This window comes from Heptranchias perlo, chromosome 12 (assembly GCF_035084215.1).
Source record: "Heptranchias perlo isolate sHepPer1 chromosome 12, sHepPer1.hap1, whole genome shotgun sequence".
In the NCBI taxonomy this organism is placed as follows: domain Eukaryota; kingdom Metazoa; phylum Chordata; class Chondrichthyes; order Hexanchiformes; family Hexanchidae; genus Heptranchias; species Heptranchias perlo.
Genome location: NC_090336.1, coordinates 51,239,556 through 51,256,443, shown reverse-complemented (window position 1 = coordinate 51,256,443; position 16,888 = coordinate 51,239,556). Strand labels below are relative to the sequence as shown.

Here is a 16,888-nt window from a genome sequence, read left to right as displayed (position 1 = left end):
TCACTCTTTCCATACATCCATGAGCAGAACATTAGCCGATAGTGCAGATGATCCCTGTGACAGACCGGAAGAAGGTGAAGGTAAAAAAATGTTGAATGTGCTCATAACCTTGCCCGCCAATGACCGTGCTATTCCTAGGTTGCCTACAGGTATTTTTGCAACAGCAAACAGATCAGCAAGTGGATCTTTGCTGATCTAAAAAGTGTGCCATGGTCAGTCCCACACTAGGTGTGCCAGGACCTGCAGATATAGTTGGTGGTATCATGGAGGGTGCAGCCCCAATCTGGATTTAGTGCCTGTTGATCTCCCCGGGACGCCTTTTTTTATAATTTAGTACCTCTTAAAACATAAAATATTGTGATTGCGATTCTTTCAAGCCAGATTGCAGCATTAAAATAACTGACTAGCCCTGATTTTTAAACCCCACCCCCCAACTCCGCCTCAGCAAGAACTGAGTATGCGGGTATTACGGTAGGGGCAGAGAACTTACCTCTCCGTTTGTGCCTCGCTCTTGTCTGCCAGCAATTTAACTCCGGGGTTTCGGGAGGTGTGCGAGGAGCTCGCCGCAGGCAGTCGATGACATCGTTTGAACCCGAGCGCGATTTTAACCCCAGGCCACGTGAGTCGCGCACAGTGTGGAACGTGCCAGGGAAAGCTGCCGGCAGATGGACTCGAGGCCAGAAGAGGCCCAGCAATATAAGTTTTCTTTTACAGCTTTAATGGCTTCCTTGTCGGCCAGGAGGAGCAGGAGTGCTCTTGTGGGCCCCACAAGGAAACTTTGGGCCTCTTCTGCCCCAGGCTTCTCCTCCTCCCCCGGCCCCGACATCTTACCTTAGTGCCGGGAAGAATTCCCTCGGGGATCCCAGCGACTGCTTCCTGCTGCCTGAAATCCCACTCCCACCTGCTGGCCTCCTCCTCATTCCCACCGGGTTCTGTCAGGAATCTGAACCTGGAATACGGTGATGAGGACCTGGGCTTAAAATTGCCCAGAATTAGTAAATTGAGTGACCATTACCATTTGATGAGTCCTGTTAATGTGCATTTAATGGTATAGAACTGTATCCGTATAATAAGTCAACTGAAGTTGAGATAAATTGATTTGCAAGTGTACTCTATCATTTTTTAAAATAAATTATCAATTTTATTCCTTCCAGTGTTATCACAAGCCATCCTCTCCAATATTCAATGGGGTAACTACAGGACGGAAGAAATTGTAAGAAAAAAATATTACTGAACCATTTATTAAAGAGACTTAATTTGTATCATTTCTGAGTGTGATTGTGCTGGGTGGGCCAGTTCTTGTTGACAAATAGTATAAAAATGAACAGTAAGAAAATCATAAAATGATACAAAATGTAAGTTCTGAGCTGCAACTGAGTTGAAATGAGGAGAAATGAATTTTGTTTGGTACTCCTGTACCAAGTTAGTAAATTGAGAAACAAGCCAGTCGAGGTGAATTAAGCCTTTGCCTGTATAAGTTATATCTCTGTTGTTATATCTCTGTTAGCTACTGCTTCATGTGTGATAGTAGTGCCTCAGTGAGGAAACTTTGGTTGCCTTCATTTGGATAGATAAAGCAAACCCTGCCCACAACACTTTCTTTATTCATGTGGGAGACCTTTGACCCTGACTTTGATGTGATTCAGGAGAGCCACTGGAAGAAAAACACACACACTAGGAAACTCACCTAAATAACACCTTATAAAATGTTGTTTCCATGGCCACTAGGCCATGTTGTGAACAACAAAGAACTATTGATTTTTTATTTACAAAATACAGTTCCAGGTCATCTATATAGATTAAATTAGATACTGTAAAAATATATTAAATATGAAATTTAACATAATTTATTACAAATTAGTTGATCTGGAATCACAGAATGCAATCCTAAAAGAGTGGTAAAAATCTTGGAATGCTATGTAATAAAAATGGAGATCGACTTATTCAATCACTTGGAAAAAAAATAGGCCTACGCATTTATTTTTAATTTGGGATCTAATACTATCCATAAACTATCGCACATTGTTAAGCTGCTGAATACCCAAGGAGAAATTCCAGATAAGGCAATTTTCTGAAGATTTATTTTGGATACTGTTTATATTAAATCTGGGACTGGTCTTTTCAGGGTACTACTGCTGAATCATGCTGGGACACTTTTACAAACAGGATGGAACAAAGCACAGCCATGGTGCTGCAATTCAGAATTGTCCAGGCTGCTGCTTTTGCTCAAATTTAATGAATATGTTGTTTTTTCAAATGCTAGCGGATGTGCTGAATTTAAAAACTACTTTTGCTATTTTATTTTAAGTAAAGTTTGGTTAGCAGAGTTTGTTTGTATCACAATGACATTTCAGATGAAGAAGGCTATTTGATTTCATCCTTCCAGAATACCAACTCTAATGCTTCCCCATCACAGCATCTATGTGTTTCTTAAATTAGTCCAATATCTGGCAATTTCTAGCAACTGAATCTCGCCATCGATCACACTGTGAAGAAATACTTCTTGGTGTCTTCTTGCCCTTTACTAATTTTTTGTTCTACTGCCCTAGTGTATCGAAAAGTGCTGTTCTGGGTTAATCTTCTTGAATCTATTAAGTACTTTATATACCCTTTATTAGGACTCATCTGAGACGTCTTGTTCAAGGCTGATGAACTCCAACTAATCTACCACAACACAAAAGCAAAATACTGCGGATGCTGGAAATCTGAAATAAAAACAGAAAATGCTGGAGATACTCAGCGGGTCAGGCAGTATCTGTGGAAAGAGGAACAGAGTTAACGTTTCAGATCGATGACCTTTCATCAGAATATCGTTCTTCCCCCTAGCTCATTCCTCTAACATCAGAGCTCAGGCTAATTATTCTCTTCTGTTCCATGTCTAGGACCTGGATGGACCCTTACGTTATGCTGACCAGAGCTACACACCAAGTATAACCTGACTAGAGCACTGTACAGCTTCAGGATGACAGAGATTTGAGCTCAACTGATTTGGTGACGTACCCAAGTATGCTGTTTTGCTTTGTTTATAGTCAGCTCACACTGCCTGAATATGATGAACAATGAGTTAACCAACGTATCTAACTTCAACTCCACAACCCATGGCCAGTTCTATCCCACCTATGTAGTAAGCTTGTTTCCTATTTGTACTCCCACTTTAAATTCTCTACATTGTCTACATTGAACTTTATTTGCCACTGATGAGCCCCGATACCAATCCTGGAAAAATCACTGTGAGGAAAGAGGAGGCAGTTGCCACGAACTTACACAGCTGCAAAATAAATAGTTGACGTCTACTGCCATTTAGATCAACAAGCAATCTGCATTGGAACAAATACTGGTGCAAATCAAGCTTGCAAGGAATCATGGCATCAACAAGTCTGGTGTATTTTCACAATATGCTCACTATTTTTCCTTCCTATTCACAGTACTTTATACTTGTCTGCATTCAATTTCATATGCCATTGTATTTCCCACTTACATGTTTCGTCCAACTTATTTTGTAACTGTGGAGCTGCCTGGTCCGAGATCATTTCCTATCTTAATTAGAATCAGTAGTTGCCCCAACACCATTCCTTGGGGCACCCTACTTAGTACGCTCCTCATCCCAACGTAATTCCTCTAACAAGTACCAATTGTTTTTTTTACCCTTCAGCCAATTTCTTTGCCATTCACAAGATTATCTGCATTCCTAAAATTTCGAACTAAACTAAGAGCCTTTCATGTAGAACCTTGTCAAATACCTTTTGGAATTGTTGGTGCAGCACATAGTAGGGTTTAAGACAAAGTACTCGGGATGTCACTTCCTTAAAGAAGTCAAAGAGGTTGGTCTAGCAGGATCTTCTTCTGAATCTATGTTGACTGCTGCTTACTAGGTTATTATAAAACAGATAATCCTCAAGTTTACTCCTAATAATGATTTACATCATTTACATGGGATTGAAATAAGACTGTTGCTGTCTGTATCTGTTTGGTAACACTTTTTAAACATGAGCACCACATTAGGCTACTTCTAATCTATTGGCACCTCTCCAATGTCCAGTGACTCCTTCATAATGATTAGCAATGCCTCAAAAATTACCCCTCTCATCTCTTTTAGAAATCTGATATAGGTACAATCTAACCCTGGGGATTTATTGGTCTTGAGCCCTTTAAGCCTGCCTAGGACTTCCATCTCATTTATATTGAAGTAATTAATTTTGTCTGGATCGTCACTGCTTGAGGTGGACATGTTGTGCATTTCTTCCCTTGTGAATTATTAGAGGAAGTAATCATTCAGAATATTTACTATTATGTGCTTATCCTCTGTTTTGAGCCCATATGGACCTTTTACTTTTTCCTGACTGCTCTCTTACTGTTGAAGAATTGAAAGAATTCCTTACTGTTAAGTCTTGCCTCTGCACCTATGCTTTTTTCTGGATCTCTCTTTGCCCCTCTAATCACTCTTTTAACATGTTTCTGCATGTTCTTATATTCATTCCCAGTGGACGCTTTCCAATTTTCCCTGAGGCACTGAGCATTCCCATTAACTTTCCTTTCTCATTTCTATGGTTTTTTTTGGGGGGTGGGGGCAGCTCTACTTCAATTTATTTCCAAAGAGTTTACATGGCAAGTTGTCTATGAAGCTGGAAATATTAGCCAATGTGTCTAATCATAGCTGTAGGTTTATGAAATTCCAGGCTGGCCCTGTTCTAAAAATTTGGACAAATGTAGTTGAAGGTGTCCTACTCAAAATATCGTGTCAATTCTGTGCTTGCAGCTGGAGATGATTCATTCATGCTGTAGAGATGGCACATAGTTTGCCTTTACCTTTCTTAGTCTTCCAACTTTTTTTAAAAAACAGGTACCAGGGCCTTAAATTAACAAACAATACATTTTTTTTGCGAATGACCACAAATATTTCATCAAAAGCAAAATACTACGGTCTGTGTTTATAGATGTGTTGATATTTCATAGAAAATAAATGTATACTCAACAATGCTTTGTCACGTCATCCAACTGGGGGGAAAGTTTTCAAGTATTTGTCACCGCTTCCCCAATTCAAGGAGCTGTGATGTTCTATCGTGCAAATAGCACAAAGATGGTAGGTAGGAACAAGAAAGATGGTCATTTCATTTTCCTAGGTTGGGAATACCATCCTAACCAGCAAACGTACTGAGAACGTTTGTACAACAGGACAGCTACTATTGAGAGGAGACCATGTTCATTTTTCCCAAAGCTCAACTTGTCAGTTACACGGGTATGAAATTAACAAATTATTGCTGTCCTATTAGGCTATAGTAACAGAATAAAATAAAGTTGATAATTGTTATTGTAGAAGCCAAATACTGTGGGCCCTTTTAAATTGGTGCTGAAAATATTTAAGCTCTCTGATTAACAGTCCAGTCTCAACCACTTGCGATGATGTTTTTGTTGCTTGTTTTGATTCTGTTGGAGGAGCATAGTGTTAACATTGGTAACATTTATTTCCAGAAGCTGTAATGGTTATATGACTAATACACTATCGTAAAGATGAAGCATCCAACAATCTCTTTAAACAGAGTGACATCATTTAGACCAAACTCAATAGTTGTAATTAATATAAATAATATCATTTAATCTCCTAATCAGTTTTGTTAAATATTCACTAGAATTAATTTAATAAACACTGCTTTATAGACAGTATTTTACATTAGATTAACTAATTGCATGAGTAAAATTGCAAAACTGACACTTTGATGAAAACATCAATTCACTCAAAAATGCCGTGTCTTAAAATGAATATCAATGTCTGTTAATTATTGCTGGTATTACAAGTTATCCTGGAAACTATGCATTTAAGTCTAATTATACAGTAATACATATATTGGTGTTGGTATTTACTACCTCAAGTTTAAGAGTTTTGTTATATACTGGTAATGGCTAGTAACATGTGAACTGATGCTCCTGACTTTAGCACTTGCAATATTCGTTACCACAGGAGGAGCAGAGTAAGGTAAGAGAGGGCAAGTTGGAAGTGTTACTAACTCATATGATACTTTGAAATGCCCCTCTCCTCTTAAATACAACTCAAGTCTTGTGCTCAGTAAAGTTTTGTGCCGAAATGTCCATGTTGATGTCTTCTTCTCCATGTCTTCTTCTCCAGTGAAATATTTATCTTCTCCCTTCCTCCTTCAAATTATTTGAAATGCTTTTGTTTGCAAATTCTTTTAGTCATGTTTTTTTCTGATTCTGCTGCATTTTGTGTTGCCAGAATCTGTGGCTGCCTTCTCTCTACATAACCTCTCAGATTACCAAACTGTTTCCAGTTTGAATGCTGCATTGAGTACTTCTGCATTAAATAAATGAGTTCAATGTGTTCAGATGACATTTGGGAGACAGCAAAGAATTTTTCAGCATTAAAACCCATAACCACAGAAAACAGAGAGTAGGTGTTAAGGGTAGCTACTCAGACTGGCAAAAGGTGGGAAGTGGAGTTCCACAGGGATCGGTGTTGGGACCACCATTGTGCACAATTTACATTAACTATTTGGATTTGGGAATCAGAAGTATGACTTCAAAATTTGTGGACAACATCAAATTGGGGGGTATAGTTAATACAAAGGAAGAATGCGTCAAAATGCAAGAGGACATTAATAAATTTGCAGAGTGGGTGTCGAATTTGCAAATGAATTTCAATATAGATAAGTGTGAGGTGATGCATTTTGGTAGGAAGAATAAGGAGGCCACGTATGGCTTGAATATTAAGAGTCTGAATGGGGTAGAGAAGCAAAGGAATCGGGTACAAAAACACAAATCACTAGAAGTAGCGACACAGGTTAATAAGGTCATAAAAAAAGGCAAACCAAGCACCAAGGTTCATTTCTAGAGGAATATAATTGAAAAGCAGAGAAGTTATGTCAAAGTTGTATAGAACCTTGGTTAGACCACACTTGGGAGTATTGTGCGCAGTTCTGGTCTCCATATTATAGAAAGGATATAGAGGCATTGGAGAGGGTGCAAAAAAGATTCACAAGGATGATACCAGAAATGAGAGGATATATTTATCAGGAAAGGCTCAACAGGCTGGGGCTCTTTTCTCTAGAAAAGAGAAGGCTGAGGGGTGATGTGACAGAGGTTTTTAAGATAATGAAAGGGTTTGATGAGGTAGATGTAGAGAAAATGTTTCCAGTTGTGGGGGGAGTCCAAATACAAAATAGTCGCTAATAAATCCAATAGGGAATTCAGGGGAAACTTCTTTACCCAAAGCATGGTAAGAATGTGGAACATGCTACCACAAGGAGTAGTTGAGGCAAATAGCATAGATGCATTTAACGGGAAGCTAGATAAGCACATGAAGGAGAAAGGAATAGAAGAGTATGCTGATAGGGTTAGATGAACTGGAGAAGGAGGAGGCTCATGTGGGGCATAATTCCCAGCATAGACCAGTCGGGCCCAATGGCCTGTTTCTGTGCTATAGTTTTGAAGTAACTTGATGTAACACTTATGGCTGTGTTACTGGCTACAGAACCAGCTAGCCAGAAAGATATAATTTATATCTTTTAATCAGACAGTTACCAGCAGTGAACTCTTTCTCTGCTAGCTCTAAAAATGCTAAGTGAAATGCATTTTCTCTTCTAGATCTTGAAAGCTCCTGCTCCCCCTGGCCTGAAAGAATTCCATAGAAAAGTAAAGTTAAACTACTTGCCCTGGCCTCTTCTAGCCACTCCGCAGAATCCTGCCAAGGTATAGCTGCCAGGTTTGGCCCTGAGTGGATCTTTCAAATCCTTGATTTAAAAATGGTGTTGCTGTGTCAATTACATCATCTTTTGAAGGTCAAGTAGGTCCCCGCATGCCAGGAATGGGCAGCCCTCCAGTGCCTAATCTGAGGTCAGTTAAGATGGTTGAAGCCACGAATGTGTTGGGAACGTTGCGCACCCCTCCCATCTTAACCAACCCCCCCTGTTAATCCCCTCCCCCGCTCTTAAACAACAACAAGCAATGACGATGACGCCGTCCCATGGTGCTTCACAAGCATTTTCAAACAAAGTTTGACACCAAGCCACATAAGGAGATATTAGGACATGTGAAAGAGGTAGGAGTGTCTTGAAGGTGGAGAGAGGTGTAGAGAGGCGGAGAGGTTTAGGGAGGGAATTCCAGAGCTTCGGGCCGAGGCAGCGGAAGGCACGGCTGCCAATGGTGGAGCGATTAAAATCGGGAATGTGCAAGAGGAAAGAATTAGAGGAGTGCAGAGATCTCAGAGGGTTGTAGCCTCCCCGATCTTAACACCCCCCCCAATCTTAAGACCCCCACATCTAACCCCCCTCCATGCCCCATCTTCACACATACCCCCATCTTTTCCCTCCATCTTCACAACCCCTATCTTCACCCCCCATCTAAACCCCACCCCCATCTTAAACGACCCCATTTAAATCCCCCACCCTCCATCTTAACCCCCCGCCCACACCGTTCCTGCCAGACGAGCGGGTTAGAATCAACCCCAATGTTCCATAAATACTGTGAATTAAATGGGCTGACAAGCTGCAAGCGAGGCTTTGCTGCTGTCTAATATTACTGTTTAACCTAGGATAAATGTGTTTAATTTAAACAGTGACACTTGTTCTAAAACATGTTGCAGAGTGCACTTTCGTTTCCGGTTCACAAAACTAGAAAAATAAATTTCAATGGCCAAGGAGCTCTACCTTTTAACTTCAGCTGTTCCTTTATTATAAATGCCCTTCAGTGTTTACTGTATAGATTTTGTCTGAGTAGGTCACTGAATTATGAACTTTGTGCTTGTATAAAGAATTACACATTGGTGTATGTCACAAGGCAGCAATGCATTAAAGGGCTGCGATAACCTCATTGTCAGTAGAGCAAAGCTGGAGAGGATTATCAACATAATTTGAACTTTTGGACGTACTAAGTCCCCAAAACACACTGAGGCCTGCAATTCTTCAATTATAGGAAGGATGTGATAAAGATGGAGATAGGTGTGGGGAGGCGAAGAGGCTTAGGGAGGGAATCCCAGAGCTCAGACACCCCATCAATTATAGAGAGGGTGCAGAAGAGATTTACTAGAATGATTCCAGGAATGAGGGACTTCAGTTACGTGCATAGACTGGAGAAGCTAAGGTTGTTCTCCTTAGAGTAGTGAAGATTGAGAGGAGATTTGATAGAAGTATTCAAAATCATGAAGGGTCTGGACTCTGGACAGAGTAGATAGAGAGAAACTGTTCCCATTGGCAGAGGGGTCAAGAACCAGAGGACAGAGATTTAAGGCGATGGGCAAAAGAACAAAAGGCGACATGAGGAAGAACTTTTTTAAACAGCGAGTGGTTGCAATCTGGAATGCACTGCCCGAGGGGGTGGTGGAGGCAGATTCAATCGTAGCTTTCAAAAGGGAATTGGATAAGTATTGAAGGGAAAATATGTACATGGCTACGGGGATTGGGGGGGTGGGGGGTGGGGGAGTGGGACTAGCTGGATTGCCCTTGCAGAGAGCCGGCATGGACTCGACAGGCCGAATGGCCTCCTTCCGTGCTGTAACCATTACGATTCTATGATTCTCTATGTGGGCGGAGTCATGATGAGTCATTGTGCTCCATTTTTCTTTTGCTAGTGATGAATGGTATGAAATACTGCAGCTTCATGCAGTCCTATCATATCATTTGAACTGATGTGATTGCTACAGTTTGAGCACCCTCCCAACTCTCTTCATGTTCACCTGCATATCCCGTGTCCTTTATATGTGCTGTGTAAAGCATGCCACTGAATTAACAATAACTCTTTTATTGCAATACTTCTCACTGGAGATTGCGTGGGCTGCTCACTGTGCACAATATTCTAAAAGGCGGAAAATGCCATGTTGTCAGACTGCATCAATCAAGTTACAATTAAAAATCAAACTTATTTACAAGAAAACAAGAAAGGCTTGCATTTATATAGTGCTTTTCAAGACCTCAGGACGTCCCATAGTGCTTTACAGCCAATGAAGTACTTCTAGGAAGCAAAGAATGTCACTCTGGTGGCAATAGGGGAGAGAATAGATAACAGCCTGCTTGACGGCATCCAGACCATGGCGGCTGCAATCCATGCTGTTGTCTCTCAGGGCTTTCAGGATCTGATAGCTGCCATTAGACCAGCCAACCAGCTAACCAGCCGAGCCACAGATCCAGGGCCCAGTGGAATTGTGATGCCTGTTGTCCACCCGCTTTGATGCTGCTGTCTCTCGGGACAGTAACAGGTATTGGTTCCTCTGGCCTTCCCTCTCAGAGCACCACACCAGTGGAAAGTGGGAGGACACACCACGCTGCCAAAGAACAAGCTCCAGAGATGCAGCCAGTGGAGGCTAACTGCAAACTGCCATGAGTGGAGGGCCATCTCAGTCCCATGACCCTTTACAGAACACAAGGAGTGAATCCCTTCTCCCCACAATGGCCCTTTGATTGCACCTTAGGAGATGGTGGAAATCTGTCCGGAAGCAAACACAACACGCTTTGCACATTGCTAGCCCCTGTTGCACATTTGTCTCTAGTGTAAAGATGTGCGTCAATAGCAATTTCTAGATTCTGGTTCGGATTGGATTTTGTACGTGCTCACCATCGCGTGAAAACACGAATTAATCTGACCCAGTTCACACCAATATCTGTTGACAAAGTTTTTTTTTCTTTTGTAGCTGTTCCATCTGTAATATTTTTAGATACAGGATCCAAGATCATGTTTATCAAGATAGAGGTCATGAAAATCGACGAGGTACCAATTTAGATGATGAAATAATTATTTGCGCTGGATCACATAGTCGGGTTACCTAGTGAAATGCATTAGACAGGTAAAAGCTCCAAGGCTATTTACAGACAGGTCGGGGAGCGCCTGGGGTCCAAAGATACTCGCTTTGAAGGACGGGAAAACTGGAGGCATGACTATCATAAGTGCAGAGGTAAGTGTGATATCCGAATTAACTGTTACCACATTCCAAATGTGAATTTTAGTGAGATTATTGAATACAGAACGGACCAAAGCGATCCATCCTCGTCCCGTTTATTCTTACAGATGACAGGGGCTGAACTCATTGTTTTAAAATGACTTTAATATGAAAAGTTGAATCCCATTCTTTACAATTACTGCGGAGCATTGCATAGAGTGAATAGAGTATTCTTTACCTTAAGGGATAACAGCTAGTAACCGGTAATATTTTCCCAGAGATGTTGCACTCCCAACACCTTTTTATTGTAAAAAGTCAAATCATTCAAACACAGAAATTTGTGAAATGTTCATTCTTTCCGAGGTTGAGATTTTTTTTCCCCAAGGTCTCCGATAAGTATAAGAAATTGAAAGCAGATTTCGACGAGCAGAAGTGAAATCTCGGTTTTGACGCCGTTTAAAGCAGGATTACATTGTAGAATGTACTTACCGTCTTTGAAGCAACAGGTTAATGGATACTGGTTGATGGAAAGGATTGTAGAATAGGAGGAAAGTGACACCCACCTTTGGCCGGTGAGTGGATGGGTTATGTTAGACTGCTGAGAAGTTATAAGAATAAATCCGAAACAAGAATTCGTCCCAGCCATCCGGAGCCTATGGATGATTTTTGTCAATTTTATCTCCACCCCCAAATCGTCTGCTTTAAGGGTACATCTGGCTAACAGCTTGAAAACAGAAAGAAGTGAAAAGAGGGAGATCGGCTCCCCATTTATAATGTGGAGATGCCGGTGATGGACTGGGGTTGACAATTGTAAACAATTTTACAACACCAAGTTATAGTCCAGCAATTTTATTTTAAATTCACAAGCTTTCGGAGGCTTCCTCCTTCGTCAGGTGAACGATGTGAAAATGAAATCCTCGAGATGAAATCGCATTTATAATTCACAGAACAATGCTTGGTGAGTACAGACAGTTTTTTCAACGTTGAAAAGGCAGTTGAAAAAACTGTCTGTACTCACCAAGCATTGTTCTGTGAATTATAAATGCGATTTCATCTCGAGGATTTCATTTTCACATCGTTCACCTGACGAAGGAGGTAGCCTCCGAAAGCTTGTGAATTTAAAATAAAATTGCTGGACTATAACTTGGTGTTGTAAAATTGTTTACAATCCCCATTTATAATGCAGCACTGCTCTAACCGCTGAAGGAATTGTGTACCATAAATCATCGAACCGCAGATCAGTAATCCCAAATAGTCTTCAAATTTAAATAAATGCTGCAGGGAAAATACTTTGGGTTTGTTTTAAAGTTTCCTGGGGTTGTTTTGTTGTAAATCTTGAAAGCAACAAAAATGTTGGTACGAGGTATTAAGTGTAGCGGCATTCCACAGATCCGTGCACTAATGGAGATGATGAAATGCCTGCTAGCTTTACAAGAATATCTCTCGCGTTAAATATTTAAAAAAACATTGTTTATTGATGGTGTTGTTTTAAGATTGTGTTAGATGTTATCTCAAGGAAAGTGATCCACTTCCATTCCCAAACACCACCGAAGGTTCCATAGTGATTGCTTAAAGGGACTGAGCATTCTAAAAACGAGCATTTAAAAAGGGAGAAAGGGATAGACCCAATAATTACAGCCAGTCAGCCTAGCCTTGGTGGTGGGCAACTTATTGGAAACAATTCTGAGGGACAGGATTAATCGTCATTTAGAAAGGCATGGATTAATCAAGGACAGTCAGCATGGATTTGTTAAGGAAGATTGTGTCTGTCTAACTTGGTTGAATTTTTTGAGGAGGTAACAAGGAGTGTTGCTGAGGGTACCACATTTGATGTCGTCTACACTGATTTTAGTAAGGCTTTTGACAAGGTCCCACATGGCAGACTGGTCAGAAAAGTAAAAGCCCATGGGATGAAAGGGAAAGTGGCAAGTTGTATCCAAAATTGGCTCAGAGGTTGGAAGCAAAGGGTAACGGTTGGTGGGTGTTTTTGTGACCAGTGTTTCTGGTGTTTCTGGCTGTTTCCAGTGGGGTTCTGTAGGACTCAGTACTAGGTCCCTTGCTTTTTGTGGTATAGATCAGTGATTTAAACTTAAATGTAGGGGGCATGATTAGGAAGTTCGCAGACAATACAAAAATTGGCTGAGTGGTTGATAGTGAGGAGGAAAGTTGTAGATTGTAGGAAGATATCAATGGACTGGTCAAGTGGGCAGAAAAGGGGCAAATGGAATTCAATCCAGAGAAGTGTGAGGTAATTCATTTGGGGAAGGCAAACAAGGCAAGGGAATACACAATAAATGGGAGGATACTGAGAGGTGTAGAGGAAGTGAGGGACCTTGAAGTGCATGTCCACAGATCCCTGAGGTAGCAGGACAGGTAGATAAGGTGGTTAAGAAGGCATTTGGGATACTTTCCTTTATTAGCCAAAGTATAGAATATAAGAGCAGGGAGATTATGCTAGAACTGTATAAAACATTAGTTAGGCCACAGCTTGAGTACTGCAGACTGTTCTGGTCACCACATTACAGGAAAGATGTGATTGCACTAGAGAGGGTACAGAGGAGATGTACGATGATGTTGCCAGGACTGGAGAATTTTAGCTAGGAGGAAAGATTGGATAGGCTGGGGTTGTTTCCTTTGGAACAGAGAAGGCTGAGGGGAGATTTAATGAAGGTGTATAAAATTATGAGGGGCCTAGATAGAGTGGATAAGAAGGACCTATTTCCCTTAGCAGATGGGGCCAATAATGAGGGGACATAGATTTAAAGTAATTGGTAGAAGGATTAGAGGGGAACTGAGGAGAAATCTTTTCACCCAGAGGGTGGTGGGGATCTGGAACTCACTGCCTGAAAGGGTGCTGGAGGCAGAAACCCTCATCGCATTTAAAAAGTACTTGGATGTGCACTTGAAGTGCTGTAACCTACAGGGCACCGGCCAAGTGCTGGAAAGTGGGATTAGGCTGGATGGCTCTTTTCCAGCCGGCACAGAAACAGTGGATCAAAAGGCCTCCTTCTGTGCCATAAATTTCTATGATTCTACTGAAATTTTCTCATTGTTCTAAATGTTGTAATTGTGGATGTTTTTCACCTCCTGGTGTTTCTCAGTCCACCCTTGTTCCTGCGTTTGATGTTTTCAAACTGCTTGTCAAGAGTAACTTGGCTGTAGCTACTTTGTGCAAAGTGCCCTCTCCAGTCCTCTAGCCCCCATTCATAACATCACTGAAAATGGTTTACATACTTCACAGGAACAGGAGAAGGCCATTCAGCCTCTCCAGCTTGTTCCACCATTCAATTATATCATGGCTAATCAGTACCTCAACTCCATTTGTCAGCCCTTTTTCCATATCCCTTGATACCCTTACCCAACAAAAATCTATTGATCTCAGTCAGTTGACCCGGCATCCACAGCCTTTTGGGGGAGAGAGTTCCAAATTTCTACTACCCTTTGTGTGAGGAAGTGCTTCCTGATTTCACTCCTGAATGGCCTGGCTCTCTCTTTTTAAGATTATGCCCTCTTGTTCTGAAGTTCAGCACCAGACAAAATATTTTCTCTGAATCTAACCTTTGGAATCCTTTTATCATTTTAACCACCTGGATTAGATGCTTTCTGCTATGGGGGTTACTTCCATCAAACATATTGAAAACATAAAGCACAGAGCCAAGCTGCGAGCCGATTTGACCGCTGAAATGAGTGACTGTACGGTTGCTGGCGTTGATTCCTACTTTGAAATATCCCAACAGGTTTCCAGATGTGAAAGGCACATGCTGCGGTTGGCGCCGCTGTAAACAGTAGGCTCATTGATACTAAAGACCTAGACAGCCAAGAAATACAGCGCAAAGCAGTCTGAGTGAGGGCAATTCTTCCACTCCTAACTGAACAGTGAAGTGATGTGTTGCCATTCACCCACATGGAGCTTTCCCGGCCCAACTGGAAAGTCTTTGAAAGCAATAGTTCGAACTGGCAATTGAATGCGTAAAAGCAGCCTGGGCAAGAGCATTCGTGCGTTTATTTTTAATAATCTTTTTTTTTGCTCCAATATCTTCTCCAATGACCTGGGAAGTTCCATACAGGTGAGCGCTGCTCTACCTGTAAAGAAAGGGAGCAGGATTTCGTCACTCAGGCAAAGTTTGTTACTCTGCTTTCCTAGCTGTTAAACCCACCCTGTACCTTAATAGGACCAGTTCAAGAGCTGGAGATGGGATATGAAGCGGTAAAGTGAGTGTGCAAAAAGTGACAATGTATTCAATTACTGGATAATACTATTTGCAATACCACACTGCCGCCTATTTTGTGTAACTAGCTCCAGTCCCTTGACAGAACCACCAAACGTTTTGGGAAATGCATCCAACCTGTCAATCATTCCTCTTTTGCAGGGGTTGGGATCTGTTTTCTGCAATTTGGATCAGGACCAAGCATTATTCTTCATTCAGATTTACCTGATCCCAGCGGCCTTTCTGCTGGTTTTAGTCATTGGGCTGACACTGAACTGCCTGGCCCTGTGTGTTATGATCCGCCAGACCAAGCCCTGGAACCGCAGCACCTTGTTTCTCTGCAACCTGACGGTGGCCGACATCTCGTGGATGCTAACCCTCCCCTTTCTCATTCACTACCACTTCGCCAGGCTGCAGTGGGCTTTTGGGGACGTCGTTTGCAAGGTCGTGAGATGCATGTACCACGTCTGCTTCTACTCCAGCATCTACTTCGTGACTTGCATCAGCCTGGACCGCTACTTGGCCGTGGTGCATCCTCTGCAGTCATTCTTCCTACTGAGCAGGCGGCAGTCCATGTATGTGTGCGTGGGGATCTGGGTGCTGACTTCAGTGGTCAGCATCCCCTCTGCCTTCATGACCTTCACCGTCTCTTGCTCCAGCAACCAATCTGTTTGCACCCTCTACATCTTCTCCTACGACACTGACAAGACATTGCCCTACTCGGTGGTCAGCACGGTGACCGGTTTCATCCTTCCCTTCGTTGCCATCTGCTACTGTTACTGCAATTGCACCAAAGAGCTCAAGAGGCACAACCTGCAACACACCCAAAAGAAGAAGAAACTCTTCCGTTTGATGTACTCGGTCCTGGTCATTATTGGCCTTATGTACTTGCCCTACCACATCGTGAGGAACACCTGCATCGTGCTGAGAGCCTTCTGGAGCAACCAGAGCCGGCTGATCTACAGCTCGGATGCGGGTTTCTCGATGGAGATGGCCATCTGCAGCTTCAACACCTGTGTCAACCCTTTCTTTTATTTTATAACGAGTGGCAACGCCAAGAATTCTATGAGAAAAGCCCTTTCCAGTTGTTGTGGGGGGACCAAACGGCTCAAGCTGGCCGCTATCCATCCCGTCTAAAGGGCTTGGTATCCTGGATGTTAACACACCACATGTCGACACTGATCATTTATCACTATGGAACCCAAGCCTTTCGCCGGACTGCATGGTACCAACGTGATCATAACGATATTTGTGCACTTTCCACAATGTACTGTTGACTTACATTGAGTACTTTACGTGGTAGATAAATATTTAACATGTCTCCTGCAGTCTAAAATATCAGTGCTGCTAGTTAAACTTTTCTGTCCACGTATCAACTTTTTAATATATATAATTCGATCCTCCAATTGTTTAATTTTAGTTGGGATCATCGTGCAAGAAGATAACACGGCTTTGTATTACAGTGTGACCTTCAATCACACCACCAGGACATCTGCAAAGAAGAGTTTGCAACTACCCTTTGGATATCTATCTATAATTTATTTTTAAAAATTATGCCGACACACACTTCCTCTCTACAAAGGTTTTTTCGTCACAATCTCATCCCCCCTCCCAGAAGTGCAGTTATAGCGTCTCAGTTTTGCCTCTCTTAGGTCCTCATTCTGTACTGCAAAGTAATCCTATTCTCCAACCAACTTTACTTCTCTGCTTCTTAAATTGCCTTAAGCTTGCTATTGAATCATTTTAAAAAGTCAAGGTATTATGTAAAAAATAGGAACAGAATGTATAACTTTAAATTATG

At 41.8% G+C, this 16,888-nt stretch overlaps 1 protein-coding gene across 1 annotated transcript; it reads left to right on the top strand.

Annotated features, from left to right (window-relative positions):
* Positions 1-10,873: 10,873 nt before the first annotated feature.
* LOC137327786 (P2Y purinoceptor 1-like) lies at positions 10,874-16,224 on the top strand. The gene is made up of 2 exons (XM_067993592.1): positions 10,874-10,894; positions 15,250-16,224. Exons 1-2 carry the CDS (start codon positions 10,874-10,876, stop codon positions 16,222-16,224), a joined length of 996 nt encoding a protein of 331 aa, XP_067849693.1.
* Positions 16,225-16,888: the final 664 nt, after the last annotated feature.